This window comes from Fundulus heteroclitus, chromosome 6, assembly GCF_011125445.2.
Source record: "Fundulus heteroclitus isolate FHET01 chromosome 6, MU-UCD_Fhet_4.1, whole genome shotgun sequence".
Lineage (NCBI taxonomy): Eukaryota > Metazoa > Chordata > Actinopteri > Cyprinodontiformes > Fundulidae > Fundulus > Fundulus heteroclitus.
The window spans coordinates 7413062-7428258 of record NC_046366.1 but is presented as its reverse complement, the minus strand read 5'-3'; the positions used below and the strand labels follow the sequence as shown (position 1 = coordinate 7428258).

The window sequence follows — 15197 nt, the reverse complement described above, 5'->3', positions numbered from 1 at the left end:
CGTGTTTACAGGTTTTCCCCTCTTTGACATACGGGAAAATCATGGAGCACAGTTTCAAAATGACTACTCTAGTCTGGGAATGCAAACAGTCCAAATCAAAAGGGTCATCATCATTTATTTTATGCCACATGGGAACAGGGGGGGAAAAAATATTCAATTAAAAAAAAAAAAAAAAAATCAATCAACACTATTGCAACGCAAAGCAACCACAAACGATGGTTTATTTCCACCCGCTCCAGTGCACCAATCGGCTGTGTAGGGACATCATTTTATAGTGCCTTTAAAAAAAGGAAAATTAAAAAGTGCTCAAACCATTGTGAAAACTGTGGGTGAGATTACAACCCCTGGCAAAAGTTAAATCAAAGAAACAGTTTGTTGGTGAGACTGCGCCCCTGACGGTAGTCTCCATCTGGATGTGTAATGTGGCCCAGAGCCTCTCCTTCAGCCCGTGTGGATCAGAGGCTATCGGCATACAGAGGAGGAGGAGGAAGGAGCTCCATCTCGGTGAAGTCGATCTCCTGTTCGCTGTCGCACAAAAAATCACAACAGGATGCATTAGCTGGGAAGGAGGATGATTTAGGTACAGTGTATATGCTTCTCTGGAAATACCAGATCCCGTGTGCTTGACTAACACACATAATGATCAAAGGGAGTCCGGCTCCTCTCCCTGATTAGACGGAAGCAACACTTACGGATACGGCGGCTCCTCGACTGCGCACAAGAAGCCTAGATAAAGACAAGCAGACACACAAGTCACATCAACTTTGAACCGCCGTCGGGGGGGAAAATATGCAACACCAGCTTGTCTCCCAGTTACAGGAAATAAATACTCCCGTCAAGTTGTTTTCCATGACACAAAAGCTCTCAAGAGTGGTTTAGAGTGCAGACGCCCCCCGGAGGTGATCTTTAAGTGCCCTCGTTTTAGCTTCACCATAATCAGTGAGAGAAGAAGTGACGCCAGCAGAGTCCGGGAAAACAATATTATTGCCAACTTACTGGACGTGTCAGAGCTTTAAACGAGATAAGGAGGATAAGCACAAGTTAAAAGCCGAATTGGACGACAGCGGGTAGCGTCGGCGGAGACGTGCGGCAGAACTGTACCTGACAGAGGCCGCCCCTCCGTCACCTAGGTCATCTCTGCTGTGCTGAATCAAGAGGGCTAGTTTCTGCAGCGCCTCGTTCCTGCTCCTGGAAAGCAGGGGGGACACTGGAGTCAGATCCTTCTGACGTACAGGGTGTGAGGGACAAATGTGCAATCCAACACGATGACCCCTAGGGCTATTTGTACCCAACAGGACTAAATTCACATGCACATTTCTTTAAGTTAATGTTTCAGTATTCAAATCATGTTTGTTTTTTTCTTTAACTGAAACAGACTTGTTAATGCATAACAAAAACAATTCAGATACATAAAAAAAAAAAAAGAGATCTTTCGGTTAAGATCCAGGTTTGGGGATGAGGATTGGAACATTTACAGAACGATAAATGGCACAATTTTTTTTTTAACCAAATTACAGCAGAGGAGCACCCAATCAGTCTAATCCGTTTTACTCCCCATCCTAACCACAGAGATGTTCGATACTCCTCCACTTGAGGCTGACCCCAGCATGGAGGGACGGAGCCGCCCCCTGTTGTCCAGTCAAGAATCAGGGCCTCAGACTTGGAGGAGCAGACTCCAGTTTCTGTTCTACACGTGGCTGCAAACCGCTCCAGTGCACGCAAAAGGAAAAGGTCTGAAGATGCGATCAGAACCACACGATCAGAAAAAAGCAAAGGGAAGAGGTTTCCCAACTACAGACCTTTCTCTCCACGAAATCCTGTCAACCCGTCCACAAACACCACAAACCAAAGCCAGTTTTTTCACAGCCTTGACTGCACCATGGTTGGACCTTTTGTCAGATGTGTCCATGTTTCAAGTTCATGTTTATGCAAAAGGTCAATTTCAGACGACGTCTGCAGTTCATCCTGGATATCTGCTTCTGGGTCAAATTGTTTTTCCTTGGACCACTTGCTCTGGAGAGATCGACCACAGGTTGCTGACAGGATGCTCCTAGTATTTTAGGCCATTTCTCTTCCTAGCTTTTTTCAGAGATTCATCATTTTTATCCTCCAAAGTAGTTCAAGCTCAGCCAGACCTGATGTGGAACACCGATTTACTCTCAAACGTCAACAATTCATACAGCACGATGCTGCTGTAGGATGTATCAAAACTCAGGGGCCAGAAACAGAACATCTGGATTTACACTGATGCTAATAAGACACAGCCAGACAATTTAATTAGGCAACTTCTGAAGGCTATTGGATATTTTTATAAGGCTAAAGGGGTCTGAATACAAATACCCACCACACCTGAGATTTTTATTGGAAAAAAAAAAACAAACAACAAAAAAACAACTGTTGTAAACCACGCACCAATTTCCTTTGACTTTCCATTTATGCACTACTCTGTCTTGGTCTATCCCACTGAATCTAAATCAAATACACTGAAGTTTGGGGTTGCAATGTGAAAGGAGGTATGAATACTTTTGCAAGGCACATCAGCACTGAGCGCCTCCTCCTAAGCCACAGCTGTTAACTATAAACATAAAAAGGCATAAAAACAGTGCTTCCTCTGCTATAAGAGTGTGTTTGAGACTTACTGCGTGTGCAGTTCTTCCAGGTTGCTGTCACCGAGTGCTTGCTGGGCATCCACATTAACACAAGCTGATAAGAGGAGCACACAAAGGACACGGGATGAGAATGAGCTGAGAGGAACGAACTTGGCCATGCAAAGACTGTGTGCTGAAACGGCATGTCGCAGTCTACCAAATGTCCACATGGAACATCAGCCAACCACAGAGAGGCTTCTCTTCCCCTTAATGGGCTGCATTTATTGTTGGAAAAGAAAAGGGGGAAAAAAAAGATAAATATACTCACACATTTCTTGCTCTGAAACAGTCTGCTGGGCAATGCTATGGTATAAAAACAGAAAAAAAGGTGTTTGCTCATGGATGATAAAATACTTTATTTACTATGATTTAAAGGACATTTTAAGCCTTTATAAGCTGGGGTCACCAACCTTTTTGAAACAGAGCTAATCATTGGTGCTCTGTCATATAAAGGGCTGCCAGTACTGACCTTTGAACTAGAAGAGTCAGAGCTGACCTTAATGCTATGCAAAACAGAAATTTTATGCTTTTTTTTTTTTAGCCGGTGTGATTACGAAGGGAGGTTATAATAAAAACATTTTAAATGCAGCTCACTGGAGGGTTGCTGTATTTTAAGAACGGCTCCAAGGCGCCACATGTAGTCCCCTCAGGGGGGCGCCATTGTTGGTGACCCCTGTTTACAAGGATAATACACAGCTTACTGGCTTTCATAGGATGGGGAGAGAGTTTCATCCTCACAGGCCCACTCCTCGCTGTCATCTGTGACTGTGGAAAAACAAACCGCTGTGATGAAGGTCAGCATGGCTGCTGCTGAGACTTGATTAGCAGCCTACTCCACAACAGTAAAATAACACAGCTTTGTAGCAGATGGCGAGGGGCCGACATGGCGCTTTGTCAGTCAACAAGTGCAAACGTTTTCAGGACCATTCAGTAACGTTTGAGACAGTGAGTGATTGAAATGTGACCAACAGGCTGGACATATTTGCAGAGACTGTGGACACTTACAGCTGCTTGTAAGAAGAGGAGGGTTAGAGGATCTGTAAAGGACAGAAAAAAAAAGCATTATTATTTCACTAATGGAGTACTGAACTTATGAATCAAAAGAAAGAAATCCACTTGTCTTTTTCCAAGTACCTGCTCCCAATACTGATGGTGTCTGGCTCGGCACAGGCTCCTCGTCCAGCTGCTTGAGCCTTTTTGCCAAGTTCCAGCATGTCCTTGATGTTCAACTCAACATTCATCACTGAAATATAACCGTCTGTGATAGAGACAGTCAAAACAATGTAAGTTCGCCTAAACTCAAAGAAGGGATTAAACCCCATATTAAAGCATTTTATCCCATTTTTTAGGACATGCACCACATGTAATTTTATTAATTTATTCTTTTTCTTTCCTCATACTAAAATGTATAAAAAAATACATAAACAGCCAGAGAAATGGCCATAATGGCCATTATGAGTACACGTACACTTGTGGTTGGCATCCCGGGCCAGCCATTTGCCTTTGGGGCAGTTGGTGGTCCGGATGATGCTGACCGTGTCCCCGTTCTTCACGGGCAGGTCATTCTTGCGGACTTTACTGGCCACCGTGACCTTGGCGTGGTACATTGGCTCCTCCTCCCCGGTCACCTACACGGTCAGCAAAGAGATATGTCACTGCTTAGAGCACATGTGTCAAACTCAAGGCCCACGAGCCGGATCTGGTCCGTCAAGGCAATTTCTCCAGCTCCCCAAGAGCCAACAAAGGCACATCATGTCATAAAGTAGAGGCATATAGCCTTTTAAATTGTGAAAGTGGACTACTTTTATGTTTTTTTTTTACATTTTTATTTGAACTAGAATGAAATTATGAAATCAAAAGCATCTATCCAGGTTTAACCGGCCCTTTTAATGACTTGATGATGCCAAAGTGGCCTAATAAACATTTGACATTTCCATATAAAAGTTTCAAATAGATAAGCTAAGGAAGCACCACCGGATCTTATAAGATATGCTTTATTGATTCACTTGCCACATGAGAGAAGGTGCAATAGTAGGAAAGGAGCATCAGTTATAAACAGTGAATCTTCATATATACAGTGGATCAAAGAAAAAGAGAAAATAAGAATAAATTTCCTTACTTTGAACTTCTTTTTCATTTCGTTTTCTTTCTTCTCCCTCTCTTTTTGCTCCTTTCTCTCCTTTTCAAGTCGGTGTTTCTCCCTCTTCTTCTGCTCTTTGTGATCGGCAGTGTTGGGGCTTGTGTGTTGCCTAAAGGAAGACCAGACTGTTCAATGCACTACAAACAAAAAAATGGAAGAGGGTAAGGCAAATCACCAGCTATGTTGCTGATCACGGCCCTAAAGTGTCACATACTTCATAGATGTCATGAAGAATGTTCTGCTTATATGGTGCAACAACTGCAGGGCGACGGCTACAGTGTCAGCGATAAAAAGTCGCCTTCTTTTAAGCAAGATTAGTGTCACAAATGGAAAAAACAAACAAATGAAGCGTACGTTTGAAGAGACATACCATGGATGCCGCGTTCGTTTGTGAAGACTCGTCTCCCTCTTCTAGAAATGAGCATATGGTTTAGCAAGCATGGAGCTCCTCGCGAAACCATTCAAGAGCATCAGAACCTTTTCACATGTGGTCCCGTCAGAACCACAGACTTCAATAGATTTTATTGGGTTTTAAGCAACAGAACACGAAGCAGCACATAATTGTCCAAAGAAATATACAAATAAAAAATGTCAAAGGTCAGGCATTCACACGCACAGTGCCTCGCAAAAGTAGCCACTCCCTTGGCTTTTTACCTATTTTGTTACATTCCAACCTGTAATTTAAATATATTTGAATCTTTTTTATGGGATGAATCTGAACAAAATAGTCTACGTTGCTGAAGTGAAATGAGAAAAATTATATAAAAAAATTATTTAAATATGGAAAATTGAAGCCCCTAAAAACGTTCTTACCTTCAAATGCCCTATAATTAGTAAAATGAAGTCTACCTGTGTGCAACCTAAGCATCACATGTTCGGTCAGTATAAACATGCCTTTTCTGAAATGCTCCAGAGGCTGCAGCGCCACTAAGCAGGAGGCTTCACACCATGAAGACCAAGAAGCTCCCCAAACAAGTCAGGGACAGTACAAGTCAGGGTGGGGTTATAAAAAAATAAAATTAAAAAAAATACTCAAATCACATGGTACCACAACAAACCTGTGAACCAACACTCAGACCAGGCAAGGAGGACATTAACCAGAGCAGCACAGAGAGCAAAGGTAACGCTGAAGGAGCTGCAGAGCTCCACAGCAGAGACTGGAGGATCTGCCCATAGGATGGAGTAGTGGATGGAGTAGTGGACAGAGAAAAGCCATTATTTAGTTTTAAAAAATAAGAAATCATGTTTTGAGTTTGCCAAAAGGCATATGTGCGACTGTCCAAATGAATGGAGGAAGGTGTTCAGGTCAAATGAGACTAAAACTAAAGGAGCAATAAGTCAAATTTCACCACTAGATGGCACTGTCTGCAGACCAAAACAAGATGTGTGACAAGCTGCAACTCTTCTCTACTTTCACTCCAGCTGCTACCTGACACCTCCTTTCCCCTCCCCACTCAGGACTGAGCCCTGAGTGGCAGCTGATCACATGCACACAAATGCATGTGCAGCTGGTCTGGCTTTGTAAACCAGAGACTGGAGAACACAGAGAGATGGTGTGTGGCGTCATACCATAGTCCATCTAGAAAGAAACCTTTAGTTCTTCACATCACTTTTTTTCCCCCCGTTCTAAAACAATTAACTTTTGCTTGTTGCTCCTTTAAACTTTCCTGCCACCAAAGCCTCTTTTACACCATCCCTGCCCGATTTTGACCGCCCTACTCAGTTTTACTCGGAACGTGCTTTTCAGCTAACCTAGAAATGCCTGAAAGAGGGAAACACCTCCTGAAGGTGTGGCCTTTAACCCCCGTCCCAAGTCATGGTTGCAACATTTACACTTAAAAACATCTGCAAGAAACAGTAAATTAAAAAACTAAATAAATCAAAAGGATGGACAATAATTCAATATATACCCTCCTGACACACTTTTATTCAATAACTGTGATATTATCCACAGTCCACGATTAGAACATTGTCACCGACTGATGTTCAAGGTGCAGCTGATTCAAGCAGAATAGAAAGACCAGCAACACATGTGGTTGATGACGTAAACCATGGACACGGAGACAGTTCCCAGCAGCAGACAGTAGGCTAGGCTAAGCTCCAACACGGTAAAACAAGCGCCCTGTAACGCAATACAAACATGCTTGAGAGCATGTCCACAAGCAAGGAGAAAGCAGATGAACTAGTGGATAAGAGAGGAAAGAGTAATTTGGTGGTGTGAAAGTGGATCGGCTATCTAAGATATGACAAACCTTCAGGTGTCAGCGTGCTGCAAAATGTGCTGGAGATGCTCCAACTAGCTAACCTGACGCTTGCCAGCTGTATGTCGCTCCGCCTAGCTCCACTCACATACATCTGGGACACGGCCATAGGAATTGCCTTTATTGAAGGCTGGGCCTTATCAAAAATCCTTGCATATGATTGGATAAGCCACTTGTCTGTCATCTTTATCGACGTGCTATTTCAACCAGTCACACCGAAGCCAACTCGTGACGCTGATAAGAGCGACACAGGGGGAAAAAGACAGGCGGCAAAGCGCCGCGGGTCGTAGTCGATCCCGGGCCGACTGCGTTGAGGACTAAAGGCCTCCTAACATGGTTCGTGCTAACCGCTAAGGGGCGCGTCCGTTGTGGACGCGTCCCGGAAAACAAAACTTGCCAAATCCGGTCGGGAGAAGGGCGAAAACATTGATTCCACCAACAAAAGCCTTCAGAGGCGTTCTCTGATGTTCTTTTAATGAAACAATATTAGGTAGATTGGACAACATGGAAGAAATAGCAGCATCAATGTTAACGCTTGCTTCCTCGATGCGAGCCGCCATTGCTATCAAAACAGTCTCACGTCATGGTCGCGTCTCCACTACGTCACATCTATGAAATGCCAGCCCTGCATCCTGATTGGCCAGACCATAAAATTGGTTGGAGAAATCACTTTCTATGAGCGATGTCCCAGATGTATGTGAGTGGAGCTAGGCGGAGCGACATACAGCTGGCAAGCGTCAGGTTACCAACTAGCAGCGGGAACACGTCAAACCTGTTCCACCAACTGAAGCATTACCACTCGATAACATATCCTTAGTCAGATGAAGAAGCACCACAGAAGTTTAAGCCAACTTGTCGCTGAAACATCTTCCCCACCTCCAGCCCTAGCTGTGTCAAAAGAGAAGCCCGTGCAGCAAACACAGATGGATGTATTCGTGCCTTATGACAAGCACTCCAAACACCATGAAGACATTACTAAGGCTGTTCCACATTTCTTGGCAACAGACATGATGTCGTTTACTACGGTGGAAAACGTGGGCTTCAGGAAAATGATGTCAGTCATCGACCACAGATACGAGCTCCCTGACTGGAAATATTCTTCACGTACAGCCATACCTGCACTTTATGGTGAAGGTAGAGAAAGGGGGGAGTAGCAACAGAAGTCAGTGGTGAATTCTGCAACCTGTGATCAAGCCGAACCAAACTTGAGCCTGACGGTTCACATTATTGACCAAGACTGCAAGCTTGTCAGCTTATGCCTCCAGTCGGTGTACTTTCCTGAAGATCACAAAGGCGAAGGTATTCTAGCAAGACTTTCAGAGGCACTCGCCTTCTGGGGACTCAGCAGCGATCACTAGGTCTGCATCGCCGCTGAAAGCAGAACCAATAATGTCAAAGCCACTGAGTTTAGACTACAATGCTTTAGACACTGACTAAACTCCACTATTGGTAAGTCAGACTGTTAAATTACATTTAAGTGTTATTTTGTTTATGGTATGAGGATTTATTACTAAAGTCTTAGTAAGAAATAATCAGTACGCTTCACTCTAAATAGCTCCTAACCTAAACAAAGGTTGATGTTCGCTTGTTGGTGTGCTCTAATTGGAGAATCTGAATTATGTAGAAAGATAAAACTGTCCTCTGATTTGTCCATTGTTGAGCAAAGAAACAAAGCCGACCGCCAATGAGCAGAGCCTTTGGTATCCGCTCGACATTCACACGGCCTCATCAGTGCACAACAGGTCATATTATACCCTCAAAACCACAGAAAAATGTAATTTGATGTCATAATCTCTTTAATAAGGATGTAATTTAAGCATGTGTTAAACTATGGATTTGAATCTGTACACCTGCTGTAAAGCAGCAAAATGTCACATGAAAAAAATACTAATATTTACAAACACATGCTCACTTTTTTTAAGATATTGTACCATCATTTGGTACTTAGTTTGCCAACAATTTTGATAAGGCAATTTCATTTTATAGGCTATTTATTTAGGCCTTCATATTTGTATAAATTATACATTAAGCTATTCTCTCATTTCAATTCAAATGTATTTTACTGGCATGTCAACAGATGTCTAATTTGCTAAATCAGATGTAACCGGTCAAATTAACAAATGAGCATAGAATAAGTTCCAGTATTTGTGTTCGCTCCGCTGGTGAAATGACACCAGTGTTGTGCATGTGCGTGGCAGAAGAGGAAAAGCATCTGTCGCGGTGACGGCACAGCTCTTTTGTTAAGAGGAAAGTCTTCTGAGGTAAGAAAGTTAGGAATATTTAATTTAGTCCGTGATCTCTTATTAACGCATCAATTACAGCAGACACTCGACACAGTAGCCCGGTGAGCGAGAGCACGCATAGCGTCACACGCAGGCGCAGAGGAGTCGGCCTGAATCGCTCTCTCGTTAACGGACTAATGGAGCCTACAGAGGCAGCTGAGATAAACAGAGGATAACTCATTTTACATGTCGGGCAGTTGTAAGGGAATGTATGGGAAAGGAGATATTTAACTTCAAAACTTGCACTATGCATCTTTAAGAATAGTTGTGGTTTTTCCTCTAAAAATAATATGAATAAAAGTTTTTGTCAAAATAAAAACAAATGAGGACTGTATGTTGTAAATTTGCCAATTTAAAACTATTTTGAACTTTGACTCGCCAAACAGTACGATGTGCTTGCGCTTTGCTTTACGCAGAGATGAACCATCTTGGCGTGGCGCAAGCCATCAAAAATAATTAATTTCACGAGACAGCAGTGGGGTCGTCGCACTCTGTTGGAAAGGCCCATTAGGCACAGCTACAAACCAAAACATGGCCGTCCACCAGAACCGACAGGTCAACAAACCTGATCTGAGTTGAGAACTGGTAAAAAGAGAGCCAGTGCTGAATGTAAACCATAAGACGTCTCATTTATAATTTGCCACAAGCCTTGTAAGAAGAAAATTGGAAGAAAATTCTGGAATAAGATCAAAATTTTAAAACAGATCCTGCACATCACATCCATCCATCCAGCTATACCATGCTGTGGGGATACATTTCAATGAAGTTGGCCAGAGATTGCACAGGTGTGACCCAGATACAGAGGCCGCATTGCCTCGCCAGTTCTCAGCTCATTTCCTTTCAGCCTTTCATTAAAACCCACCAGTGCCATAAAAATGACCAAAAAAATGGTCAGATGACTGGAAGATGAATGGAATGACGCAGCGATTTCTAATACAGGGTATGGCTGCTCAGTATTACAGAATTTTGCGATGATAATAATATTGATAAATATATTACGATAATGCCAGTTGCAATACTGCTGGTTTTGGGGGAAAAAACACCTTTCCCAACTATCTACTTTGTTTTGGTTTCGTACACAAAGTTCTAAGCAAATCCATTGAAGTTTCTGGTTGTAATCGGACTAAATGTAGAAATTGTTTGGAGGACTTAATTGTTTTACGAAGCATTGTATGAGTAAATGCCTTTTATTCAGCTGCATTAGTATACAAACAAAAATATTTACCCTGTACTTAATATCAAAATGGCTCACCTTTGACTGGCTGTCCACATATGGATCTGAAAGAAATAACAAGCGTGTTAAATTAAACTAAGACAAACGTTTGCCAGGACTTTCATCTAAATGAGAAAATAAATTTAAAAATTTTTTTTTACTTTTTAGTATGTTCTTTTGTTTAGTTGACATCTGGCTTGCAAGGAACTTCTTGATCTCAACGTCTTCATAAACATTATCAAATGTTTCATAGTAGCTGTTCTGGTGGGGTTCACTGAAAAACAGACAATCCACATATATGAATAGCAATCTAACAGCCTGGAGCTACACATAAATACTAGCCAACTGTTACAAGTTCCTAACAAACCCACATTGGTTGCGTTTGAGTCTCATGGTTGGATGTTGAATGGACCACAAGCTCAGTTTCCTCTGGGACGGACCGGCTCTCAACAACCTCCGCATCCGTCTCTTCAGAGGCGAGAATTGGGAAAATCATCTACCGCTGCCTCTTCGCTGTAGGACGGCCGCTCTGGTAGAGTCGGCTCTGGAAACTCTGGCAGGCTTACTGGTTCAGGAAAGCTTGCTGGATCAAGGGGTATTATGTGTGGGCTGCCGAGGTTTAGATCTTGGACAACAGGGCTCCTTTTGGATTCGGCAGGATCACCAACCAACGAGGCAGAACCCGGGGCCTCGTAATCAGTGACCTCGGATTTGATGGGTGTCGAAAGCTTACCGACGACTACGTCTAAAGCTCCGGTTTCTAATGCGGCAATGTCAACGGGTTCCCCCTCTGCTGTTTCTAGCTCCGAAATCTCAAAATCTGGAAAATCAGGGGCATGCAGCGCAGAGACCTCCAACCTTCTTGGCGTTTGGCACCAACCAGGTGATACTTCTACAAAAAAAAAAAAAGAAACCAAAAGGACTTTCAGCTGAACGAAGACTTCTGTGATCTATACTGGTTAGTACAGAGCTACAGATTGAAGAGAAACGGCTGCAGCTTTAAAGGGAAAGTTAAATAAAGAATGGCTTTACCTTTAACTAGGGTTGCACAGTAAGAGCTAAGATCAACTGTTGGAGGTCTGGGGGGCTTTACTGGAACCGGTCCAAGTGTCCACAGCTCAGGTAGCGGTTTCTTTAAGGGAACCCGAGGTGAAAAAGGTTCGACTGGCCTCACTCGCAGCTGTCCGGCAAAAGCGGGCTCTTCGGAAGAACAAAAAAGGGGGAAATAGTCACTTAAACAATTGCATCTGTTGGAAATTACCAGAAAATATACTGTTTATAATATTTCATATTAAATGACATACTGCGCGCAGAGTTGTTGGCTTTGACGAAAGGCCGAGCAGAAATACAGGCCAAGTGTGGAAGGCACGTGGGTGGAGGTGCTCGGCCGGCCGAGCCGACGCTGTCTGGGTACTTTGGAGACGAAGGGAAGGTCTTCTCTCTGCAGGGGTAGTCAGGCGAAGGCAGACCTTTGGGTTTAGTTGGAATCATGACCTGTCGCCGCGAGAGCTTTCTTTTGGCCTTCTCCAGCGTGCTCAGAATCCTGTTGTCAGAGTCAGGGTAGGTTTCTGGTGGAGGAGGGGTGACTGAGAACTCAGGACTGGATGCAAGGTACTCAGAGATGGACTGGTCACTCTGGAGGGAAGCGCGTTCTTCAACGCTTTGCTTTTCCATCGAGCAGGAGTCACTAAGAGCACTGCTGGGCCTGATGGGTAAATCGCCACATGGGGGCTCCTCTCCATTGTCAGCGCTGTATTTTGAGCCTTTAGCTGATTTGAAAGGAAGTAGCAAACCCTTTTTCTTCATTTTAGTGTGTGGGAAGACTTCTTTTCCCGTCCCCGAAGCTTGCTTGTGCTCATTTCCACCAGGCACGTCCGCTCTATGATCTTTAACGGGCGGGACAGGGAGCACTAAAGGCATGTGTCGGTCTTTGAGGGAATGCTTTGCAGAGCCATCTCCATTTGCAAGCTTAGGTGAGGGAGAGGTCTGCTTAGAGTGAGGAGGAAAGGATATCGGGCGTTTACCTCCAGATGACCGATGCCCATCCCTGAAGAGGACATGGGGACTCTCAGGGGTCTGGGTTTCCACAGCCGTGGCAATCCCACTGTCCACAGAGCTGCAATGCCCTAAATAAGGCTGAAGGAGTTTGGGTTTCTCAGCAACAGCTGGTCGGTTGTTTTTTGAACGAGCCAGGAGAGCCTCTTCCTGAAATTTAGCCCTCAGTGCTTTGAAGTTAATTTGTCCTTCCTAAGAAATTATTTAGGGAGGAAAAAAAAAAAAGACAATTATTTTAAATTTTCTTCAGTTGGGTTTATTCTTGAATGAATAAAACAACAAGCCATACTGGTTGAAGATAGAAAGAAATAAAAAAATCCTACACTTTAAACAATTAAGAGGTCTTTTAAATACTGACAGATTATAATGGATAGGCATGTTAGTCTCTTAGAATTGCTTTAGCCTGAAATATTCCAAGAAATGTTATCTTTATTTTAGTGGTTTTACCCATTAAAGCCAGTCTTTGCAGGTAAACCCAGTATATTTACTTAACACTCATATTTTTATCTATTGAAAAACACAAAACCTGATTTCCATAAAACTCATTTCAGGGAGTATTTCCTTGTATTCATCCAATACCTTTATTTTCAACAATGTCAGATTGAAAAACTCACACTGGACTTTCTAAGGACAAACAGGGAAAAAAAAGGTTTCCTGAAATCTACTGTAAGAATAATATTTTATTTTCTCTACTAGTCTATATATTTTATTATTAAGCTTAGATATGGGTCAAAGATTTGTGGGATTAGGGTCATTATTTATTAGCTTTGCTGTTTATTTAGCACTTTCAAATTAAATATGGAGTCAACAAATATCAGTTTCCTAAAAAGCCAACTCAAACAGCGTCTTCTTTTAAAACTACGTCATCTTAAAGTAAACTATGTAACCTATATAGCAAGTAGGCTACATATTAAATATCAGATTTTGGGTATGTTTGAAGGGTAGACTGTTTCCAAAGCTCCATTGTTTTATAACCGAAAAAAAAAATTAAAACCATAAGACCTCTCAATAATAAATAAATAGCTTTAAATTAAACCGTAACATAAGTGAACTTCTTCTTTTTTTCTGTTGTTGAAATTAATGTGGGATCAGAAAAACCTTTTGTTAGCACAGGACATGGCAAAGACTGAGGCTGAGCAGGTTTCATTTCAGAGAGCTCGAGACTAAATGAAACGGTTCCTGGCAGCTTTTAAGTCTACCTCTTCCATTGTCGCCCGTCTCACGCATCCATCGCCGTTCAAGGCTTCTCCTCGGAAAAACGGGCTATTCTTTGGAAACACCTCGTGACATCAATGCAGCGAACAGCCTCCAGATGCTAAAACAAACCACTTCAAACAGCGCGCGGGCGACACACCTAAGTGCTGCGCGTGCGTTCCACGCGTGCGTGCTAGCGCAAGTCGAATAAACCAATCAGGAGCGTCGAACACAAAAAGCTTCTGCTTGTCTTTACAATCTATTTCTCAAGAAAAGTGTACCGAAAACAAACAAGCAAAAAAGAAAATGAAAACAAAGAAGGCAAAAAGAGGTTTGCTGCATTTAGCCTGCAGCTTGTTACTCGATATTTTTGGTTCTAAATGCCTTTCAAAAACGGATAAAGAGGGAAATAATTGTTTAAATTAAAGACAAGACATCTTAATACATAGCCTAGTCCATGAGCATAAAAAAGAGGGGAATCAAACATAACCTAGTTTGTAAATAAATGTATACATAATTACAGTAAATAAATGCATAAGTAAGAATCAACTTCTCATTAATTCCACATTTGGAATATATAAAGAAAAAAAAAAACATATTTTTTCATCACTTACGATTAATTTGTTGCAGAATTTTACTAAATGTCTCTAGAAAAATGTATGTTAACAGAAAATCCATTAAAAGGAATTTGTGCTTCTTATTTTCCTGGAAACAAATATATATTTTCAATTGACTTAAGTTTGAATGCTGATACTGTCTGATGAAGCATAGAATCAGATCCCACTTGTCCAATCCAATTCAATCCTCTTTTACAGGTATTATAAAGCACATTGCATTACGAAAAGCAGCAATGTGCTGTACAGGATACATAAAAAAAATGTCAATTGTCCTTTCACAGACAGAAAGCCATAAACTAAAATCAACATTGCATGTGGTGTCAAAAGGCAAAGTAGAGATTTGAAATCAGACAGTGATGTAGCCTGTCTGATGCGCAGTTGTAAGTCATTCGGCATTTTTGGAGCAAAAACGTGGTTTCCCGTAAACTTCCCCTAAGTTTGTTTTGTGCACACTGAGGAGCAGCTGATCAGCTGACCGGAGTGAGCAAGATGATGCATAATGGTGAAGCAGGTCAGAGAGGTAAGAAAGGGCCACGGAGAGCTTTAAAACCAAATAAAATAGCTATGAAATGAATCCCAAAATGTCCAGGAAAGCAGGTCAGGATAAGTTTGGAAAAATATTTGTATTTCCACCATTTATTCCCTAAAATGTGTTACCTTTGTTCCTTCCTTGTGACCTTCCTTCTTTGGCTAAATTGACTAAAAGCACTAAAAACCCTTCAAATCTGAGTCTACATAAGGTTTTTTGAGGTGAAATGATAGACACCCAAATCAAGAGGGGAAGTGA

General features: G+C 42.2%; 1 protein-coding gene across 1 annotated transcript; it reads right to left on the bottom strand.

Annotated features, from left to right (window-relative positions):
- Nucleotides 1-28: 28 nt before the first annotated feature.
- si:ch211-188c16.1 (uncharacterized protein LOC562677 homolog) lies at nucleotides 29-13980 on the bottom strand. The gene is given in 19 exon segments (XM_021315634.2): nucleotides 29-525; nucleotides 693-726; nucleotides 997-1010; nucleotides 1102-1188; nucleotides 2640-2703; nucleotides 2917-2951; nucleotides 3350-3413; nucleotides 3654-3685; nucleotides 3783-3906; nucleotides 4117-4276; nucleotides 4768-4897; nucleotides 5159-5199; nucleotides 10584-10609; nucleotides 10706-10818; nucleotides 10916-11037; nucleotides 11039-11436; nucleotides 11577-11744; nucleotides 11849-12791; nucleotides 13799-13980. Coding segments are annotated over 19 exon segments (2634 nt in total). The 5' UTR covers nucleotides 13808-13980; the 3' UTR covers nucleotides 29-455.
- Nucleotides 13981-15197: the final 1217 nt, after the last annotated feature.